We start from the raw sequence: 22,803 nt of genomic DNA on the forward strand, positions 1-22,803 counted from the left end.
TCTAAGGTATGGTGTTGAATTATGAATGTCCTAAATTTATGATCTTCAATCAGCTTCATTTGTGACAGCCTGCTGTAAGCAACTGTGGGTGTAAGGGATGATGTTGATAGACAGGTAAGGTACACAGCTGTGCACACTTGTGGCTAGGGTAACTAAACAAAGTAGCTACACAGCATGAACTGCTTTCATTAACTGGGTCAGATGATGGTAGAGAACCTCTGTCTTGGTACCACTGGGAAGTTTGATCAAAGATTATATGTGATTTTTTTTTTTATTCTTGTCTTTGTTATCTTGTTTTCAAGTTGGAGAATCAAGCTGAAATAAAACACTGGCGCCATAGATCAAGTCAGATGCTTCCTCCCATGGGCTTTAACATGTCAACTAATGAGACACCTGGTCCTGCTGCATCATAAAATCATGAAACTGGACTCTATTGTTCTGTTTAGAAGGTGCATCATTTGATTCATTGTCTTAAGCTATTCTCATTTGGTGTATTGCACCAACAACCAATCATGTTGCATGAGTATGTGGAGAGCAGTGATTCTGGAAATCAAATCACCGATAACAGCGTAAACATGATGTGTTTTTAATGAACAAAGAACACTTACATGCAACAGAAAAAAACATCCTTGCCAAATACAAAATCCATGCGTTCCTCCATCCGTTCACTGACGACACCACGAGTCACAACTATTGATGATGCTCCATGAACATACAGACATTAGTGTTTGCATTAGTGATCGAGGGGACAAAGTCGTGGTCTGCAGGACATCTAGATGCACTTGAGCAGGTAGGAGTTGCAGTTAGCACCTCGCTCACAGTCACAGAGTTTCCCGATTCTTGGTCCGAACTTCATGGCACAGCGGTCACCCATGCCACACTGACAACAGAGCAAGAAAGACATTTGATGACTGATGTTGATTGAAAAGCATCTTCTTTCTCAGCACAAGCTTCGGGATGAACAGACTTAAAATTGTAGCTAAATGTTGATCAGATATGAAGATAAATCCAACCCATAGTCTCACCTTCTCTTTTTGCAGCAGCCAGACAACTGACCATGTGCCTCACAAACATTGCGCTTGTATAATGGCAACAACTTTTTAAGTGTGAGGGTAAAAACAGTATATTTTCTCTGACTCGGGTTAAAGACTGCTCTGAGTCCAGATCGCTCAAGGATTCTGCCAATAATTCCCAGGAACACACAAGCAGGCAATTACACTACAAAATGTTTTCCCCTGGTGAGGCATGATAACTGACCGCCACAGTGAGTCGCTAAATGGACTTTGCAAAAGGTTAGCAGAAATTAGCATGATATCTTTTAATTAGCTGATGTTGTTTTGCCTTAATGACACAAGCATACGTGCTGTATTAGTTCATTCATTCATTAAACTGTTGGCGTGTTAGTGAGTGAGTGAGTGGGTTACCAGTGGGATGCTTCCTCTCTTCTCTGTTGAAACACGATTATTCATCCTGCTCAGCAAAGTCTCCAGAGCTTCAATCTGCAAAGATGGTACACATTAAATCACATTTAGTGACTTTTGTTCATAGATTTCTCATGCATCATAGCCCGAAGACAGCATTCAACAGGTTTCTTTTTCATTTTTTAGCTCTTAACGCAGAGACAGAACTACATCCAATGTTCATAGTAGAATATAGAACAATACAAAACAGTCATTCTACCTTGCATGATGATTAAAATTTATTTTTAAAATTGTATTTATTATTTCTCATGACCGGTGTGTGGCTCTGTTGTACTAACCAGGTCTCTGTCGGCTGCGGGTTCGGATCTTTCAACGGGGAAGTCCTCCGAGGAAACGTCCTGGGAGATTTGGCCGTGACACAGGACTGACAGCAGGCCGAGCAGCACCAGTCCGCGCAGCGCTGCGGAGCTCTCCATGGTCCCGATGCAGAAGGTGCGTGGGGGGGTCCCGGTTGTGGAATGAGAAGTCCCGATGGTATAGGCGGGGCGTAGGGGTCCCTGCAGGTTGGTAGAGCTGATGCACCGGTGTCAAAAGTGAGGGTGGAGCAAAGAAACTCTGCACTCTTCTGATCTTTTATAGTGAGCTGAAGCTCCGCCCTCAGCTCAACTCTTGTTGTCTCAAGTGCTGAAATTAAGGAGTACACTTCAATGTGTTGGTGCATCACACTGGAGACCAGTGAGATCGCACCATCAAGTCCATGAGAGTTTGAAAATATTGCTGATGGCACCTGTTTATCTAATTGTCAGGCGGCTGAACGCATCATCGTCTTGCATTTTATCTGATGGGCCATTTTCTTCCAATGAAAAGACAAATAAGGTGGGCGTAATGTGCATACTAACATATGCAATAATACAATATAAATTGCTGTTTGTCGTCAATTTATTATACGTGATACTGAAGGAGTAGCTAATTTAAAAGTCATAAATAACTTAGGCTTAATGTTAAGGCTTTTTTCCGGATATATTTGCATCCTGTAGCCTTTTTTGGCCACATTAATCACTCTATATATTTCGTTAAATGGCCAGTCAATATTGATGCTGTCAACTTTCTTTTATATTGAAAGTTTTGGCTATTGTGTTGCAGAAATGTCCTTTCCTCACTAGTTCAACAGACTCCACCCGTACATTCCACTGGCACAGTGAAGGTGTCTCTCTAGCTTCCAGTGCTCAGGAGAAGAAGAAAAAAAAACCCTAAATAGGAGATATTCAGTAGGATTAAAAAAACTAACTCAACACACTTCCTTTCTGGAGGAACCAGTAGCTCCACTCCAAGTTCTGCAGGATAATTAAAGAGTCCCTTGAGTACATATGAGGAAAGAAATGATCAATTTCAGATAGAAGAGGTTTCAACTTAAAAAAATGGCAAGCACGCATTTCTGATTTGGCCTCAGTCCACATGGTTCCTTTACTCTCTGGCATTAGAAGAACTATTCTTCAGACATGGTGACTGAATTATTGTTGACACAGTGTACAGTATGTTAATCTTTGAGAATGTCTTTATGTCATTTTCCCAATCCTTGTGGTGACAGGATTGAAGTAAGGAAGCTGGTCTGTGGATGTCACATTTAATGCAGAAGTTCAGTTGATTTATTCAAATCCTCTTGTCAGTGCATATTATTCCAACCAATCATACATTATAATGACATGCTGTCTGTAATGATGAAACTAGGACAATGCTTCTACGAGCTCCTTTGATTCTTGGTCAAGTACAGTGCACTTCACATGAGCATTTATACATACATACATGTTTTCTTTTTTTTTTTTAATCAAGTCATTTCCACCCAAGTAAAAGTTATTGGAAAATGGCGTTACACTGATTTACGAGGTTTATTGCCTTTTTTCCCTGAATGAATGAATGAAAGACATTCTTTAAAGATAATTTATTTCGTCACTTATTGTCCTTTATTATGCCCTCTTTGTCTTTGTTTGAGTGTGTTATTGGGCTTTATTTGTCACTTGGACAACGACTTTACATCATAAATGAACAACAACATGAGAATTCCCGAGCGACACATTACATGTAATTCCCGTAGTGGCCGGCCGGTGACGCTGCGGCGCCGGTCTCTGGGGTGTTTCCTGGATCGCAGAAGACTTGAGGATTAGGAAGAACACACCCAGTGACATCAGTGAGGTTCTCAAAGAAGAAAAGTTTGCTGCAGAGGAGGAACGAGAGGGCCGAGTGGTCCGTCGAGTTGAACTATTTGGAGATTTCAAGCGGCTTTTTCAGCTCCGGAGACGGTGTCGAGAGAGTCGAGTTTCGCGTGTAACCAGAGTTTCTCAGGAGAGAGGGGGATGTCAACTTCAGACGACACAGACGGACTCCGGCCCAGATATGGCTGTAAGTTCTGACTTTTCACTCCTCATTCACGGGGACTTCAGGGCTTCCAGGTGTGGTGCAGGAGCGGTGCCGTTTGTTTCTTTTGACTCTGTCCGTATGACAGCGTGGAGCTTCAGCAATTGTGACTTCCGCGTTTCATTACCGGGCCTGCTGACATTTCAATACAACCAGGTGGGAGTATTACCACTCTGCGTCATTAGCATTGCATTTAGCTACCAAACATGGCTGGCTGGAGGCATGTTATCACTTCACATGAAATGGAAGCTTCACCTCAAAGATATAGGCAGAGATTTGGGGGTGTACAAGACACAACCCAGCTTTGTTATGATGTGTCTAATGGCAGATTTACACCAGTTGGTGCAATGTTCCTTAGTGTTATGCTTCACTTTGCGTTTTGAAACTAACCAGCACATCATTTATCGAGAATGCTCTCTCCATTTATGATTGAGGTATGTGTTTAAAAACACTTTCCGAGCATTGGAGTAAGGAGCCTAAATCCTATTTTTTTTCCATTTAAAAATGAATAGATATAGAAATGAATGCTTTCATGCAACATTTCTGCAGTATATTCCATAATCCCAGGTTTACCTGTTGATGCCTCTGGCAGCTGTCGCACACAGCCTCAACTGTCCCACCTCTCCTTTGACAGGATGCTTAAAAAAGGGGCCTCTTTGTATTGGCGCCCTCCTGCTCCCCATCCCCCTCTGTCTCTGCCAGACTACAGGAGGAAAAACTTTTCCCTCACAGATTTAATTGTGGCTTCACTTTAATTTTATAAGAAAGCCCCCCATTCAGAAGGCCTTAGCATTGTTTTTTCCTGTGTGTGTGTGTGTGTGTGTGTGTGTGTGTGTGTGTGTGTGTGTGTGTGTGTGTGTGTGTGTGTGAATAAGCATTCATTGTGCTTGTGTGTCAACTGGCTGCTCAGATGACTCATATATGAGTCTGGCTTCCTTTTGTAACGCACCTCCATGTGTGGAAACATGGAGAGGCCTGGGATCTGGGTGGAAAGTGGGCAGGGTTGTGCAGTCGGACAAGGGAAAATTATTTATGGGGAAACATTGGTTTAAATTAAGTTTTCAAGATAAAATTCACAGGCTGGAACAAAAAAAACTTTCTATTAATCCTTCTGAATTAAGTTCTGTCAAAGCTGAACACATCTTTTGAGAGTTTCAATAATTTGTGCAAGGGTATCCAGGGACAATGGTACGTGATTAGGGCTGTTTATTTGATGAATCTTTAAGTGGTGGGACTCTTAAGATGGGTTTCCAGGAATCCTCTAAATTCCCTACAGTTTCCAATCACACTGAAAACAGCCCATAACTGCATCCTCCATTTGTAAATTTGATCTGTGATTGGTGTACATTTCCGATGGCATTGTTCGCCTTATTCTGTTTGTGTTTTATAAAATGTATTTCATGTTGCTAACAAAATCACTCGTCTGCTCCTTCAGCTGTCCTGGATGGCGTGGAGCGGCTCACAGCCGAGGAGATGGATGAGCGGAGGCAGCAGAACATGGCCTATGAGTATTTGTGTCACCTGGAGGAGGCCAAAAGGTGAGAGCCGTAACATTTAATTAGTTACAAGATTGGCGGGAGCTTTTGTGTAACTTATTCACAACCCTTTTAATACTTGACAAGCAGCACATTGTTCCTGAGACTGAAGTATTGTCTTTTAATCACCTTTAAACATGATGAAGTTGCACACAGTATATAAAGTACATGCCTAGTCATTGCCCCAGTTTGGGACAAGTTTTTTTTTTAATGGAAAATGGTGGAAACACAGAATAGCCACTGATATTCACGATTCTTAGTCTGATCCTTGGGCTTAAGGAAAATCAGAAAGTGTTCCTCATTATATCCCAGACAAAAAAAAGAGATCATTTTGAAAAACACTAAACTTTCTTTTCAAAGTCTCTTGAGTTGTGTCAGCAGTTTAACACAAAAGTGTTGTAATTGTGTGCACACTCACTCTCTCACTCCTTTTGTGCTCATGTTTGCTTTTCTTGCGTCAAGCTAGAACGGTGTGCGGCTCATGGTTCCAATAGAGGAAGTTTTGTGCAAGACAGGAAGTGACTCAGTCCCATGTTGATTTAAGTATACTGCTGTTGCCGCAGAAACATGCAGTCGTCATGACGACCTGTTCCGGTGTGAGAGCTGACGTTTGCTGGGAGTGATAAAAAATCTGTGACCGTTATGATTTCAGTTCATATTGTCGCTTGACTGCTTGATCGTCCATTTGTACAGGAGAGAGTTTTGTTGCGAGTGAGCATGTTCTCGAGCATGTTTTGTAATGCTAATGGTAATTCCTATGGAAGAGTATATTTTTTATGCCAAATGTGTCAAACTCGGGGGGCCAAATCCAGCCCACAAAGTAAATGATGCAGCTTTTGGTCTGCAGACTTTTTTTTCCCTAGAGATTGTTGATGTCAACCGGCATTCAAAAGCAGGAAAACCGATGCAGAGCCAAGGGATTTTTTCAATTTAAATGTCTGACTGTGCTTTAAGTGCCTTGTGTTGAGGCAGCAAGTAAGGCAGACATGAATGAATTTCCAGCGGTTTCACATGAAGGCTGAACTTGTGAATTAAACAATGTACTTGGCACCTCACCGATTAACCAGCCATTAGTTTTAAGATTGCTGTCAGGATTCCTCTTCTATTTCATCAATGTTATGTTGTCCACCAACCTAAGATTTTGTGCAAGTTACATTTATTGGCATTTTCTTAGTCTTGGAGCTAATTCTTTAGCAGTAAATGAGGAACAAATAGTTTTGTTCATCAATTGCGTTTTTGTGAACTCCTCAGTCCATGATGCAGATAAGCAATTGTTAGATGGCCCACTCATGGAGACAATTACATTAGTGAATGACTTTTCTGTTGCGTCTTCAGGGTCATCTGTAACCTGTTGCATTGATCAGGGGAAAAAAGAGAGGGGCCACTAATTGCTGCTGAGACAAGTCCTCCAGTGTAATAAATCTGTTTTATCTCTTTCACTTATTTTGCCAGCGAACTCTTAATTAAGCCCATAGGAACCTGGAGACTTGCGGGTAATAGAAACAAGATTGTATCTCTGCAGTTGTTTTATGGAACTGACCAAACTGTGACCTTCAAAACTAACAGAAAGAAGCATGTACTTGATGACAGTGAATTGTGTTGGGTTTGAATTTTTTACGCACTGATCTCATTGCATTGACTGCATACCTTGTAGCTGTTTGTCGAATCTCTTGTCAGTGACATGCATATGTTCTTTGAGTATTAGCTAAAGTGCACTACTGGTCCCCAAGCCACGGGGAGTCAAGGGCCTGGAGCGGTATGAGGAGAATGTGAGTACAGCTGCTCAGGAGGGTGTGAATGTACCTGCTGGTCCACTGTGGGAGATACAGGAATGTTTCATGGCTCTATCACTCCTCCAGCTGAAACTAAATACTGTCAGATAAAAAAACATCAGATTTGTTCAAATGTGGGAGGCAAGCTTTTTGGCTGAGGTCTCCTTGATTTTGTGAAGAGCCAACAATCACATTCCAACATGGTAGTACCTTACTTTCGGATTATAACCTGTGACTTTCAGTCATTTATAATGTTTTATTCCACATAATCCAGTTTCATTATTGTCCTTTCACTGACGTGCAAGACAGTGACCCCGTTGATGGCTACGTCACCACTTTGGCCTGGTATTTGTTGTTTTATTGAACCTTGCAGCAACAGTGCAGTAAGTCCCTCCATATTGAATTGATTAGAGAACAATACTTTATTGAACTATCCAGTGCTGCAATCATCAAACTTCTTGGAAATGCTATGTGCATAACCATTATGTGCCTCTTCAATTATAGGTTTTGTGCTGGTTGAAATGGATGCTATCTTTCTTAATGACATAGGGTCCCCTGGTGCCCTGCTCTCCTTTGCTTGTTGATGTTCCTGCCTTCTAATAATGGCTCTGACATTATTTTGCTGGTTTAGGGTCAGTAGTTTATCTTCTTCAACCTTATTGCAAATAACATTTGCATGAGTGGATGCAAATCCCTGCATATAGCCACCTGATTTGCTCCCTTGTGATATGCTGTCTTTTGTATTTGAATTTGTATGTTTATAAGTTTTTAGCATCATGTTTTTTAAATAAAATATTGTACGATGTTCCTCTTGAGCAAATAAAGATGCTTTTATGGTGACTCCACTTGGGAATGTAGTCTGGCAGGTTTTGGTGAGACGTCTCTTGGTATTTATCTGTGCTGCTGCTGATTCAGACCAATGCTCCCATAGTGTCGGGGTAGCCTGGAGTTGGTGTTGTTGTTGCGTCTCTGGTGTTAGTTCATCAAAATCAACATCTGTAGCGCTTCAATTCAAACTGTAACCAGTCACCTGTATGCTGCCAGTCAGTCATTCCGTCACTCTCACGCAGGTGTGGCTGCGTGTAGCTATGTATTTTACCAGTGGACAAGATTCCTGAGAGACGTGACAGCATGCCGACGTCAGAGTGAAAGTAGAAGAGAGTAGGGTTCCCTTCTGATGAGAAGTTTAACTAATTGTTGTGGCATTATTCCCAGTCACTGGGTTGAATGTTATTATTCCACATTGCACGTGTTTTTTTTTTTACTTTGAAGCAAGTGGAATGATTGTTATACTGGTTGTGTTGTTACCACAGTTATGTATTAGGCTCTGTTCATTCTTTTGTTAGTTTTCAAACAATATAACTTCCAAATATAGTTCAACAGAACTTTCATGGTTTGTTGGAAATGGGCAAACTATGTACTATGGTTTTGTTGGTGGACTGTAGGTTAATTTGGATTCATTCATTCATTCAGAAATTTCAGTTATTATTCCTTCAAATATTATCTGCAGTATGTCAGTCAGTCACATGACCAGGACAAAAAAAATCACTTAATAAATCAAAATGATTAACATTCATGAAACTACAAATGTGTTAATGTTCAGCAGTCAAATGTGGACTTAATGCGTATTGCAGTGAAGATTGTTTTCGCTGCATGGGTGAGTCGAGGTGCACCCCTTCTTTTCAATAAATTATATTCATACTATAGGTGGATGGTTCATGCAGTTCGGGTAAAGCTCTTCTGTTTGTTGAAGCTGGCAGTTTAACATTTATCACCATTGTGTGTCCAGAAAATTCAACTGCAAAAAGTCACTATACAACATTGACTTACTGCAACAGATGTCGATCTAACTGGTAATATTAGCACAACTTCCATAGCTGACATGAAGCGACAAACATCTCTGATCACTTGGGGCATGAGCTCTCGTTCTCACACACGGAGCTACAATCTAACCCGAAAATACACAGACAGAACCCTGTCTGTCGTATTGTCAACACTCCAAGGTTCTAGCTACGTATAGTCTACAGGAGCCTTGTGTTACCTCTATTAAAAATATTTCATTTTTTGTTTTGAGGTCAACATTCAGAAATTTCCTTCATATATGATTAATAAACATTTGCTTTATTATTTCTGACTGCAAAGTAGTAGAATCGTCAAGCACAACTATAGCATTAGAGAGCAGAAGCCTTGTGTTTGTCCTCTGGTGTCCGCCGCAGTAATTGTCAGTGTTTAGATTGTTCTTAACAACATAATGGCTGGTTAACAACGACGCACCTCAATGGCAAACCAACAACATTGACTCCTTCATGACAGACTCCTGCTTTAAGAGCATGTGACTGATGGTGTGTAACACACAGTTTGTAGAATTAGATAAGGCTACCTACTAACTCACAAAAAGGAAACAAAAACCTGTTGTAAAGAGCATTTGTGGTAATTTCTAAGGTCAGGTGACCAGTCGCCGCACCACTCCATGCCCCACCTCCGTGTAAAACAAATAAATAGAAAAATTAATAAAACAGCCATTCAAGAAGTGATAGAGAAACAGAGCGGAGCATTTTATCATTTACTGAATATTTCACAGTAAAAACGCTAGTTTTTAATCATGAGATGTAAATCTGCCTCCAATTCAAGCCGTCTTCATGAAGTCTGTCTTTTTATATGTCCAGCCGGACATATAGTGCGCGACTTGGATTCTGTGAGCAACGGACTACTTTTCCGCGAATAACATGCCGAAAACCCTCGTGTACATGTCCACCTTCATGATGAGCTATGCATTGTCTGTTTGTCTCCATTTCTCCAGTTCATTAAATACATTTGATTGTGTGAAATTTCATCTTTAAAAATAGATATTTTTTCTTCTGGCGTGGTGGCTCTCATTTAAGCTATGGTGGTACGCCTTGCTAGTTTATATAGAGTGGAAACCCTGATGTTTCAGTCATTACCAGTGTTACATTTTCATAGGCTTCTAACTACTTTTAAGTCTACATGTGTTTTTCTTCATGACAAAAATGTCTTTGGAGTATAAAGAAATGAACTACATTTTGTCAGGCACCGGTTTAATTCTTTGAGATAAGGGTAAGTGGAGTTTGTATACTCAACAGAACACATGAAGAACACAGTATGTAGCTGCTCGATAATGTTATGTAACCTGGAGAAATTTTCACTCTGTCATTCCATGGCACAGAATTGAATTAAAAATCAGCATTGCGTAATTTTTTTAAATTCCAGTTATTGCAGCTGAGTTAATTACAACGGAAGAATTAAATGCTATATTTCTTTCACTGTCATATTTTTCCCTCGCTTTATTGTCCTGCAAATGTGTTACGCTGTGGACATTGTTCTGGCAACAGCGGTGGTTCTGTGCTCTGTGGTGTTCCTGGCGCTCCAAGGCAGTTAGATCATAGTGTTTGTTTGGTATCAGGAAACAATCGACTTGGCTACACCCCCTAAATACTTCACACTTGTTTTTAAGTGGCTGGCCGTCATTTGCAGAGAAACATAAATCCCTTTTAAAGAGGTTTGAGTCTGTTTGGTGAAAGAAGCAACACTTGAGAATGGTGAGAATTTAACCTCACATTGTTGCTCCTGGAGAATAGTTCACATAGCAGAGTGCTGTGCTAATCTTGTTGCGTCACAGAGTGTGGACATATGTGAATTGCATGTCTTTTTTTCCCCATCAACTTTTTAAATTCACGGTGCTACAGAGTAATTCCTTTGTTAATACGTTTGGCCATGGTCTTTTCTATCAGACTCATTCTCTCTTGATTTATTTCCCCATTTAAAAAATATTATTATTATTTTTTTAACTCAAAGCGCTGTTCAAGTCCTGTTATGCATTGAAACGTGTTTATACTTTGTGACATAAAATTTAATGTAAGTGATTTTATTGTGTCTTTTTGTTTGTTTCTGAAGATTAGGGGTAAAAGATGTGATGTTATTCTGTTAGATGGAACAACTTCTTACGTCCATTTCAAAATTACATTAATTTATTGAGAATATCAATCAGGTTTCCAGTGAAGTGGAGTCACAGTTCATCTTCAGGAGGAATGATGCATTTGAATTAGAACACTTTCAGAGGTTGCAGCTCTTGTGAGGTGACATCATTCTTCATGCTGACTTGACCTATTTCTTATGTTAGACTCGTGCATGCAGTGTATGGGTGCAAAGCGACAGCCTGGTTGACATATCTTGTTCATTTATTGTCCGTTTCAGATTTCGACGTAAATTTCTGTTCTGTTTTTTTCCCCTATTGGCCATTGGGTGTAGGACTGACTTGATTAAGCAAACAGGACTTTAGCAGTGACAGGTACAGACAAGGCGTGTCAAAAGATCTTAAGCCTCCATCTCAAAGCGAAAGAATAAACGCTTGAAACTTATGCATTGCCTGTGATCTCAGACTAATGCTTTGATAGACAGATCAGTGTGGCTTGAAGGAGCAGACTGAGAGTGGATAGATGAGTTGATAAGGTGATGAGAGGAGCAGAGTCTGTGATGATAAGAATTGAGTAAATGATGGATTGTTGCTTTATCAGTGAACACTTATTTTTGTTATAATTCAATATATCGCAATGTATATTATATTAGATTAGTCCTTTATTCTCCCTACTGTTGTTATCTGCTCTTATTTAATATCCTCCCATTGTTCTGAATTCAAAGCACATAATAATCCACTCTAATTAGTAGACAATAATGTATATACAGTATATCTCATCCATCATGGTGTGTCAAGTGTTGCAGCATTTTAGGATTCCATTAAATAACTTAAGTATTATCAGACTCTAGCAGGTCTTACTGGTTATTATGAATAAGCACAAACAAGTATAATACCAATTTCTATTCTCAGAAACATGTGCCAACTTTTTTTCCCCGTATCTCCGGCCATTGCCCTGAAATTTCCTGTTACCAAACTGCTCTTGAAAGACTTATGTGCTGCAACCGCCTCAAAGCATAATATATACCTCCATCTTTGACATTGTGCCGTTTGTTGAGGAACAATTAATGCAGTGTTAGCATCTGTCCTCAGCTGACACGTGAACATGGCTCTCCTGAGTCACTGGCTCCATGTAAACAAAGAGGTTTTCCTGTCATGCGTTCACCGTGACTGAATATTAAATGTGATTCAAATGCACAATCATGTTCTCCCGACTACAAATCAGCATATTCTACACCGTCGGACAACATGTCATGTTGAACATGGCGCTCCCCGAGCGTCAGTTCCAGCGTATTACCATGAGCAACAACAATGAAATATGAGTGTGGCTTTTAAAGTCTGAATTATCATTCTATGCTGCTATTCAAGACCACAAATTAAATGTATATTTTAAAAAGTGGGAATGACCCCTGTAATGAAACATAATGTTTGTTACCTTTAAACTGAGGGCGAGGTTGTTTGAAGGCTACATATATTTTCTGCAATAGGCTTTGGATACTTTAGCACAAGAGATATAAGTATTAAAGGTATGTCTGGTTTTCTGTGCCTTTTTTAGACACAAACTGAAAAGTCAGTGGTGGTCAGATAAAAATGTAACTCTCAAAAAGGGAGAGTGAACTGTGCTTTTTCAATAGAGCCTTTATATGACTCACCCTGACCCACCCTCTACCTCACAGGCCTACTCTTCCTCTTCCTCTCACCTGTTAGTCCGCGCAACCTGAGATGATAAGTTACACTTCCGGTATGTGTATCCATCAACACAGTCACAGTTTCTTGAGCCATCGCATGGTGATGAAAACTATAAACATGGATGAGTAATGTCACAGAGAGAATGATTGTATCATCATGTTATCAATGTATCAAATATTGCCTTCTCATGTTTACAGTGCTGAACTTGAGCCACATTTTAGATTAGAAGATTAGTTTAAATTATGTAGTTTTTGTTAAATGGCATTTTTTTTTAATGAAGGAAAATCATTTTTGCTATACTTAGGCCTCTTTTGTCTATAATGCTGGCCCTCTTTTGCATTTTTTCTTCAGTAATCATATTTCACATATTCATTTAGTAGCTTAACATTAGAATGCAATTTGAAATGTTAGTAATTTCCAAGTTAACCTTGCTTGAAATTTTCCGTTTTGAATCAAAAGGACGAGGACTACAAAAATGGGGCTCATTCTGGTTTCAAACGTCTTACCTGCCATCTTGCAAACGTTAGTGCATTCCAACACAAGTTAGTGTGTAACGTTGAAGTCACGTGACGTCACTTTCCTGACAGACATGCTGATTTGAGGAGTGCTGAGATGTTATCTCTCTCTCTGTTACCATGTTTGTCCTTATTTCGGTGTGGACACCTTGAAGTTCTCTGGTTTATTCTTCCAAACACTGGTATTTTGGTAGACTGCGAAGTCATCACATTAATTTCAGTGAAGACAGATTCAAAGATTTGGAAATGGGGGAAGGAAAAGCAAATACATGTCCCTCACTGCCAAAAACCTGCTTCTTCATCTTTGAGTTTCATCAGTTCTTTTTGTCTAAACACAATGTGTCATCTTTAAATGTAAATGGAAATGATTCAGCTGTTCGTGTATTGCTGACAACATTGTGATCACAGTCTGTATTTTCTATTGCATGTAAAGAGCACTTAACAAAGGGCAAATGAGAAACATGTTGTGAGAGATAATCTTCCCTCCATAGGAAGGCCGTTTTGCCTCATGTCAGAAGCACACACACACATTCTTGTCCATAAGAGCTCACACATTCTTGATACAACGCTGGTCCATCTGTCTTTGACCTGTTTGAAGGTCATTTGGCACACACGTTCCGTTCCCCTCTTGCACTAAAGCACGTAATGGACAACTCTGTGCTCAATCATCTGTTTAGTGTCTGTCCTGTCATCAAGTTTGCACCCTCCCTTTGTCCCTTTGTTGTTGCGGAATCCTGCCCTAGTTTGTAATTCTTTGATGGAAGCTAGCTGAATGCTGCATTGTTGATTTCTATAGATTCAAATCCCTCCTTCTTGAACACACAACCACTGGACATGCAAGGCTGAACACCTGACAACTTCAATAATATAATTAATCCATTGCCAAATACTCATGAATCATTTTTAACTCCTTGGTATCTACAATTTCATCATCAAGAATACTGATGGGCTGGTTTAAATGATTTAAATGTTAATTGGGGTTTGTGGCTTTTTTACTTCCCGAGTTTCATTGCTGAAGTATTGAGAGCTATTGTTATTATATCAGTTACCTTATAGAATAATGAATGTGGTTGTTAAGGGATTGATTTTGGTTTTCTGTATTTCTAATTTCAAAGTATTTATGAAATTGATTCTTTTTGTTAAAAAAATATATTTTAATTTTATTGTTAAATGCAGTATCATGTAATTTGTATATATGTTATTATCCAACAACAAAAAACAATTAAAATTATCTGTGTCATTAGGAACCAAGGTAAAGAGTGAAAGGCTCAACTGTCTTTATCTTTCTCTAACTAAATATTATTTCTTATATTTGCTCTATCCACCTTCAAGACAGCCTGTATCTCAAATATTTGCTGGGCAAAACGGGATGTGGTCAGGCGGCGACAGGGACCAGTATGCCTTCCTGAGTAGACAGTGATCAAAAGCTGGCCTTTTCCGATGAGGCTGACCTTTCCACCTTCAGTTTCCTGAAAGAACTTCCACATACGTCCTGTTGATAACAAGACTGGGAAGAGCTGACTCCAGCAGTCTTGCTGTTCACCCATTGTGTCTATTTAATTTTTACATTTTAAATTGGTTGTCAGTGTTTTCCCAGTGATCTCCTATTCATCTCTCATACCACACTGCACTGATTATTTTATTTATTTAATTTTAATGAATTGATTTATTTTGTTTTGTGCCACAAACATATCACAATGACAACACGTCTGTTGGTTCTCTGAAATGTTTGGAATTTAGTTTTGAATTCACACTCGTAGTTACAACTCTATGAAAGTTGAGGGTGTGCCAGTGTTTGTGTGAGGCAATGAAGGGTGTGTAACCTTGATAAAAGACCCATTAGTTGAACAGTCTTTATGGAGCCTTTCACTGCTCCACGGTGGGGTGAAAGTAGGCCCTTATTCCTGGCAGGCAGACCCCAGTCCTGCAACACCGCCAACTCCACCTCAATAGGGGGTCTGTCTGTAAACCCCCATGTCACCACTTCCTGGGATGGGAGTTGTTTCAGCTGGTGACTTGTTCACAAAGAAATGTGTTGCTTCACAAGATCCAAACATCAAAACAAGTTGAGACATTTAAACTAAATGGCTTTAAGATTTGGTTTTAAACGTATGTACACACACCCAGCTATGGTTTGACAATAGTGTCTAGTCACTAGGAGGTCATCTGTCTGATATTGTGGGAGGAATCTTCTAATCTTACTCCGGATATTGTTAGCAGAATTCAACAAAGACCTCAGTTACGGAAGAGTGGGAGTGTTTTTGTAGCCGAGGAAAAGCAGGAGGCTGCTTGACTCACTCAAAAAGAGCCTTTGACCTTCTGCAGTCTGCAGTCTTGCTGTGAAATTCCTCACAGCCACCGATAGACCTGGTTCACCATCTCTACACTGGGATGATATTGCTGATGAATTCAAGATGCCAAATAAAATTAATAAGATGTGTATCTTGTTACATTGTCACTACTGGTGGTGAAAATGTAATCCGACTTGCTTGTATTGATATGCGATACGCTGTGGCGCAATTCATGGTGATATTACTTGGATTCAAATGGTAAAAGACATTTAAAATTATTGCCAAAAATATTGTTTTTAAAATTTTGTTTCAGTCACAGAGATTATTGAACAACACTGAAAAATTAATGGATCCTAATTTGCTAAAAATGTCCACCTCAAGATGCAGTTTGAACTGCATCTTGACAACGGGGATTTCACACGTTTGTTCAAGTTCACCACTGCAGTGATACTGACTGACCTTGACAAAAAATCTTGTGTCCGGCTGGTCCAATGATGAGCTTGGAAGTGGCAGATTCTGTCCCCCACCTCCAGATTCTCAGGCCTTGATTTCCATGACTTGTCAGGTTTTCACAGTCAGTGATGTGCTGTGTCGTCTTCTGATGTTGGCAGTGTTTTCTGAAGTCCACTATCAAAGGAGTTAATATCTACCAGCAAATTTTAAAGCACTTCATGCCTCGATCTGCAGTCAATCAATGTAGGGATTTCATTTTCCAGCGGGACTTTGCATATGCCCTCACTGCCAAAGGTACTGAAAGCGGGTTCAATGACCATTATTGTGCTTGATTAGCCGTTAAATTCGCCTGACCTTGTCAAGAGGAAGGTGAGAGGCGCCAGACTCAACAATGCAGATGACCTAAAGGCCACTATCAAGCCTCCTGCACTTCCTGGAACACCAGAGCAGTGCCACAGGCTCCATGTCACGGTGCACTGATGCTGTGAGTCATGCCAAACGAGGCCTGACCAAGTATTGCGTGAAGAGCAATAGACTTACTTTTTTGTTTGAAATATCCCTTTTATAAAATGACTTTTGTAGTATTCCGTTTTTCTGGGGCACTGGATTTTAGATCTTCATTATCTGCAATCCTCATTCATCAAAATTTCAAGAAACAAACTCTGTATAGTGTATCTGTTTCACTGTGTGATATGAGTGACTGAACATATTGACCTTTTTTATGATTTTTACCTATAATTGCAGATTTAGATTGACAGCCACCTATATGTATGTGTTGATTCCAGGTGGATGGAGGCATGTTTGGATGAGGAGCTTCCCCCCACAACAGAACTTGAGGAGGGTCTGCGAAATGGTGTTTATCTTGCCAAGCTCGGCAATTTCTTTGCCCCTCACACAGTCTCCCTCAAGAAGATATATGACAGGGAGCAGACACGCTACAAGGTACTGACAAATCCATGTGCTTCTCAGACAACATTCTGAAATGTAGACATGTTTGTGGTTCTATTTCCCGTTTTGGCTGCAATGCTCACACATTATTATTAGCCGTCTGAAAGTTATAATGCTTAATCGGCACTCAATGTATATAAACAAGTACAGTATGTGATGTGGAACAGTCAACACTTTGTAATGACTCACCCAATTGTTTATTTGTTAAACTTAAAACGTTTTCTTCATTGTTTTACAGGCAACAGGTCTCCATTTCAGACACACGGATAATGTGATCCAGTGGCTCAACGCGATGTCAGAGAAAGGATTGCCAAAGGTAAGTCCCAAACAATATCTTCTTTGTTACTGGTTCTTATTGTAATGGCCATTTGCTGTAACTAGATACCGTACTCTGGTATATTTAGTTGTAGATTACATGCGGCTATGCGACAGTCATGCCATCTAGCATATAGGAAGATAATAATGATTATAAAACGGCCTCTGCACACTTAACTGCAGAGCATTAAGTGTCCCCTGGAAGTCACTGCATGATTTAATGGCAAATGATGTTTCTGGTGAGTATAGGGGCCTCTAGACCCCAATTTGTGTGTGTGTGTGTTTTTGTCCTTTTTTTTTTTTTTTTTTTTTTTTTACAATAACATCATGTAGCAGGGATGTCAGCATATCCTACCAGCAATGTATTTTTTATGGGACCGAGGACTTTCATTAAAATACTTTCTCAGAACTATTCCTAACAGTCCTGTAATACATTGGAGCCAAATGAGCCAAATTCCTATTCCTAATTAAACATTGTCACTTCTCACTTGCTCAGGAAAGCAACATCTGGCAGGTTGATTCTTATTTCCTTTGTGAAATATCATGGTGTCCTGAATCATCATGCACTCATGCTGTGACATGCGAGGATACTTTTTAACCGTCATTGCATCGCTGCTGTAATTACTGTTGCACCACTCTTGTTTCAGATATTCTACCCTGAAACCACAGACATCTACGACAGAAAGAACATGCCACGCTGCATCTACTGTATACATGCACTCAGGTACCTTGGCTGGATGACTCTAATTCATGTTTTTTTTAAGTAAAATTCTCAAAATGGTTCACAAACTATGAGCCAGACAATGCATGTGGTGATGTTGGTTTCCCCTGCGGTCCTTTAAAATCAGACCCTCCCATGATTCTTGTCTGTGACACTTTTATGAGGTGAACAGTGCTGCTTTTCAACAGAATTGGATTCAGTGGCACAAGTCAGGGTGTCGTTTGTTTTAATAGGGAATTCCTCCTGAAGCTAAATTGCACAGAGGACCCTTCGCGGGCCAATCAATTGACCAAATCTTAATATTGGAGGTTCTCTATGTGTGTGTGTGTGTGTCACAAAGGACCTCTGAAATACATGAAGAGCTGTTACTAAAAATACTACCTTTGTTTCCTTCAACTTAAAATGATCACTGAGTTTAAACATGGTCAGCAGTCAAAGTTTTTTTTTGAGCTATTGGACAACAGAGAGTAGGGATGGGCGAAAAGGGTAAAAAAAAAAATCATATATTTTTCCATTCTGGCGATAATGATAAAACTCATGATAAATACATTTTTCTTCACTATTACACTATTTCTATTGCAGTCTGTCTTGAAAGCCCTATTGTTTAATGAAACTTACCAGCTACTTACAGGTCAGTTGTGTTCTCTGCATGACTGGAGTTTGTCTCCAACATCATTGTTTGTTTTAGATTAAGTACAATAGTTAACAATGTGTAGAGATGGGCAATTCTACGTTTCACTGTCTTATAGAACCATGTTGTGTTTGTAACCTTGCTGAGTGCTCGGCCGGTTTTATTTTGGGGTTAAATTCTACTGTCTGTATTACTTTGGACCCATTTGGACATAAAACCTGGACACTATTGGAGAAATTTTAGAAATGTTGAATAAATTATTGTTAATTCTTTTTATATTCTCGAAATAATTATGCAAACTGTCAATCCATCCTTTAAAGAAAAAACAGCAATTATCTCACTTAAAATGGTCATTTTTCATTGTTTTTTAAATTGTCCATACTCAGACACTGCTAAAGAGATAATTAATTGTAGTAAGTGTACAACATGAGTGCAATATTAAGAATGGCAGTCGTGGTTGCATGAATTCTAAACTAGTTTAAACAAATTTATCACTGATGGACATGACTACAGTAAATCTCTTAAAAATGTACAGTGTGTGAGAACGCAAAGATACACCCTTGTTTCTCATGAATTGGTCAATAAGCGCTAATGTTACAATAGATGCAGTTCTAGCTGGAAAATGTTACCAAACAGACAGAGAAGCAGACTTGGGGAATCTTGCAGACTGAAAAAAGGACTCTGCAGATGGAAGAATTACTTACTTGTTTACTTACAAAAGCTTGAAATGTTTTCAATATTAATGAAGTCATACCTACAAATAACTGATTGACCTCAGCTCAGCTTCTGAACACCCTGGCAGTGTGAAAGTGCAGGCATGACCAGATGCCAGCAGGAAGTCAGAGAAGGGGGAGGGGGATTAAAGCAGCAAACAGATTCTGACATTCCTTCTTAGCAGCTGCCTAATAACAGTCGTTGTAGACTCTCCATTTTGTTACTTGGACCTACACCATCACGTCATACTTTGCCATGAGTTACATCTTACTCTGTGTAAAAGAGGATGAAAAGGTCATTCAAAATTTGAGGCAGTAGACTGTTGATGTCCGTTTCTTAACTAGGAAAACATTCTGGCTCTGTCTAATGAAAGTTACTGCTACTACTGTGATTTCTAATATTTCCAAATATTGTGTTTGTTTTGTCATTTCTCCAGTCTGTATCTGTTCAAGCTGGGCCTGGCCCCTCAGATCCAAGACTTGTATGGAAAAGTGGATTTTACCGGTAAGGGCGTGAGCCTTGACTATGAGTCACCAAAATTAGGTCACCTGGTGAAGTATTTCTGTGGATTGTCTTATTGACTTCAGTTCAGTCATTCTGAAGAGCATTTCCTACAATGGCGTAGAGTCTCAGTGAGGAATCTGATGATGTCATTTAGACAAGGTCTTGCCTATTTTGTGTCTCCTTCATCAGTTTGTTTTTTTTCCCCCAAACTAGAGTTCATTCATATGCACTCTCTGCTCGCTCTTGTCTGTCCTTAGAGGAAGAGATCAACAACATGAAGAGTGAGCTGGAGAAGTATGGGATCCAGATGCCCGCCTTCAGCAAGATTGGTGGAATTCTGGCCAATGAGCTGTCAGTGGACGAGGCTGCATGTGAGCAGGGCTCCTGTGTTATGGGAGTAGGGCGGGATCAGTTTTCATCATTTCCTTAAGCTAATTTGACTTCCTGGTGTCAGTCACTTGTGTTAATCAGTGCTAAGTTGTTGTGTAGACGTAGTGTCATATTAATATATGAGGTCTACTACTGGAAGAAGAAGCGTTGCTCCAGAAATTCACCAGCTTTGCCCTCTGTCCTCAGTACACGCAGCTGTGATTGCCATTAATGAAGCCATAGACCAGGGTGTGCCTGAAGGCACTCTGGCTGCCATGCAGAACCCCAATGCCATGTTGGTCAACCTTGACCAAAGTAGCGCACACCAGTACCACAACATGCTGTACCAGGCCAAAGGAGAGAAAGTGGCCAACTCACGGAAGAGGGTAGGTTTGTGAATGTCGCTGCTGTGACTCACTGTAGACTCCTGTGCACAACAAGATCTAGAGGTTTCACATGGCCAGACAAGAATGGTGGCCGTTGGCCAGCCACTTTTATTTGCTCGCCATAAAATGCTGATGCAATTGAAAATTGACGATTGATTTGAGTCGGAGTACAGTTCTCGATTGGCTTTTTATTGAAGCTTGAGGCAGCAGATTGTATCCGATGCTGAGGTTGTACTCACGGTGCGAGAATTTGAACTGTAAGATTAATGAGTCAAATCAGTTCCGCCAACTTCCTCTGCGATACACACTGTCGAAATGTAAAATAAAGTGTACATTAAGTCAAGGTGTTTACTGTGCAGAGTGATAATGATGGTAGGAAGGACTCAATGGTCTTATCAGGGTGAGTTCTAAGGTAATGACCCTTGAGATTGAGACAAGGGAGGAGAAGCGACTATTTCAGTTAACTCTGGAGACTTTCTCATTTGCAGTTTGTCAGGAAGTGAAGCAATTCTTCTTCTTTTTTTCTATCTCTCATATTTGTCAAGTTTGGCTTTCACAGGTCATAAAATATTCCTCAGAGCTTAAAAGCAGAAACCGAGAAAGAGTATTCAAAAGCTAAACTATTTGTTCACCAGGAATAAATCATAGCTATTATGTTTTGTTCCTTCAGCAACTGGAGAACGCAGATGCAGAGAGAGACATATATGATGAGCTGCTCACACAAGCTGAGATCCAGGGGAATGTCAACAAGGTCAACGGTAAGTTCCAGCATGATTATCAGCGACTTATCTTTTTGTTGGAAGTTTTTTTTTTTACAAAGTCCTCAAATCCCCTTCATTCTCCCCTAAATGTACTGGTGTCTTTGATGAGATATAACTGTACAACCCACAGTCTCTTTTATACTTTCTGTACACTACCAATTAATGTTGCTGTACCAGGCCTTTCCTGTTGATTCATAGATTTCATGAAAACTCCTCGTATATTAGTTATTTGGTCCACTACAGGTGTCTGTTGTTTTCTATACTTCCCCATTAAATACAACTTGATTTAATAGCCTCACAGGAGAACAGACCACCATTGTCAAAATGATGTGAAGAAAGCAGCGATGCAAAGCTTTGGGATATTGAACTACCAACCTGCATGCTCGCCAATTAACTTGCCCAAAACCTGTCCATCACAAATGCTATACTTTTATGATAAGGTACTACTCTTAAAACAAATCCAAGAGACCTGCGGAGCTGCAGTTAGTCCGGCAGTCCTTTGGGTGGTTGTGGGAGCAGACAGCCTGTCTTCACTGCTTTAAGTGCCTGCGCTCCCCTTATTCAGGCATCGGCAGTGTCAGTGAGGCGACATGAAAAGTAGACAAGATATTTCAGTGTAAAGTGGGACTCATCAATTCTGTGTAGTTCAACCAGTCATCTGTCTGAAAAACAAACTACAGTATGCGTTCTCTGTTGCTGCAATTCATTGTTTGCTCAAGAATTTGTATTCAAAGTATTGAAAGACTAGCTGGAAAGATGTTTGGATTGAAACAGCTGCGTGCTTACAATAGTCCCCTTTCTCATTCGTTCAATGATTTTTCCTCAGTTGCTTTACTCTTTGCTAGCCAAATATATGCACTTATATAAAGAAAAAAAAATCATCAGTGTTCACATTGCTTTTGAGGCGATGCAGATCAGAATTGAGCTGTGGCTCTGTTAATCGACTAATATGCAGATAAATTATAGGTTGCTGTGGTTGTTCTCTAGTGAGCTGATCAGTCCTGTATCTCCATTCCTATGATGCCTTGGGGTGTGACTGAGAGGTCAGGGGACGGCCTCAATTGTAACCTGGGTCATTAAAAACATGATCTAAGCCTGAGGCTGGATAAATTACCCTGGTATGTGGAAAGTCATCTCCCATCAAACCTGAGATCATCAGGTCCATGTGGAAGATCCTTGCGTTGGTGGAATTCAGTTCCTACTGTTATTATACCATAAATGCCACGGTGAAACACTCTCCCTTCCAACAGTGATCACCGCCTTGAATGCGGCCGAACAGGCTCTACTGAGCGGCAACGAGGATATGTTATATGAGGCACTAAAGGCCATGGGGATCCAGAACCTGCAACCCCAAAATAAGGGCTGGTACCTCAAGCAACTACAGGCTGCCAGAGAAACCAAGGAGCAAGTAAGTGATTTCCATTTCTTGAAAACA

At 40.1% G+C, this 22,803-nt stretch overlaps 2 protein-coding genes across 2 annotated transcripts in view; one reads left to right on the plus strand and one right to left on the minus strand.

Moving 5' to 3' along the window:
* Positions 1 to 633: 633 nt before the first annotated feature.
* Positions 634 to 1,992, minus strand: cartl (cocaine- and amphetamine-regulated transcript-like). Its single transcript, XM_053865138.1, has 3 exons — positions 1,760 to 1,992; positions 1,425 to 1,499; positions 634 to 880 (listed from the first exon to the last, which is right to left on the minus strand). Exons 1-3 carry the CDS (start codon positions 1,895 to 1,897, stop codon positions 773 to 775), a joined length of 321 nt encoding a protein of 106 aa, XP_053721113.1. The 5' UTR covers positions 1,898 to 1,992; the 3' UTR covers positions 634 to 772.
* Positions 1,993 to 3,521: 1,529 nt separating this feature from the next.
* iqgap1 (IQ motif containing GTPase activating protein 1) overlaps positions 3,522 to 22,803 on the plus strand; it is a 33,868-nt gene continuing 14,586 nt past the window's right edge. The window contains exons 1-10 of the mRNA XM_053865137.1: positions 3,522 to 3,818; positions 5,269 to 5,371; positions 16,805 to 16,961; positions 17,206 to 17,283; positions 17,930 to 18,006; positions 19,785 to 19,852; positions 20,110 to 20,223; positions 20,429 to 20,607; positions 21,278 to 21,365; positions 22,619 to 22,776. Coding sequence (XP_053721112.1) covers positions 3,773 to 3,818; positions 5,269 to 5,371; positions 16,805 to 16,961; positions 17,206 to 17,283; positions 17,930 to 18,006; positions 19,785 to 19,852; positions 20,110 to 20,223; positions 20,429 to 20,607; positions 21,278 to 21,365; positions 22,619 to 22,776 — 1,068 coding nt within the window. The 5' untranslated portion in view covers positions 3,522 to 3,772. The remainder of the gene's footprint in view (positions 3,819 to 5,268; positions 5,372 to 16,804; positions 16,962 to 17,205; positions 17,284 to 17,929; positions 18,007 to 19,784; positions 19,853 to 20,109; positions 20,224 to 20,428; positions 20,608 to 21,277; positions 21,366 to 22,618; positions 22,777 to 22,803) is intronic.

This window comes from Synchiropus splendidus, chromosome 5 (genome assembly GCF_027744825.2).
Source record: "Synchiropus splendidus isolate RoL2022-P1 chromosome 5, RoL_Sspl_1.0, whole genome shotgun sequence".
NCBI lineage: Eukaryota > Metazoa > Chordata > Actinopteri > Syngnathiformes > Callionymidae > Synchiropus > Synchiropus splendidus.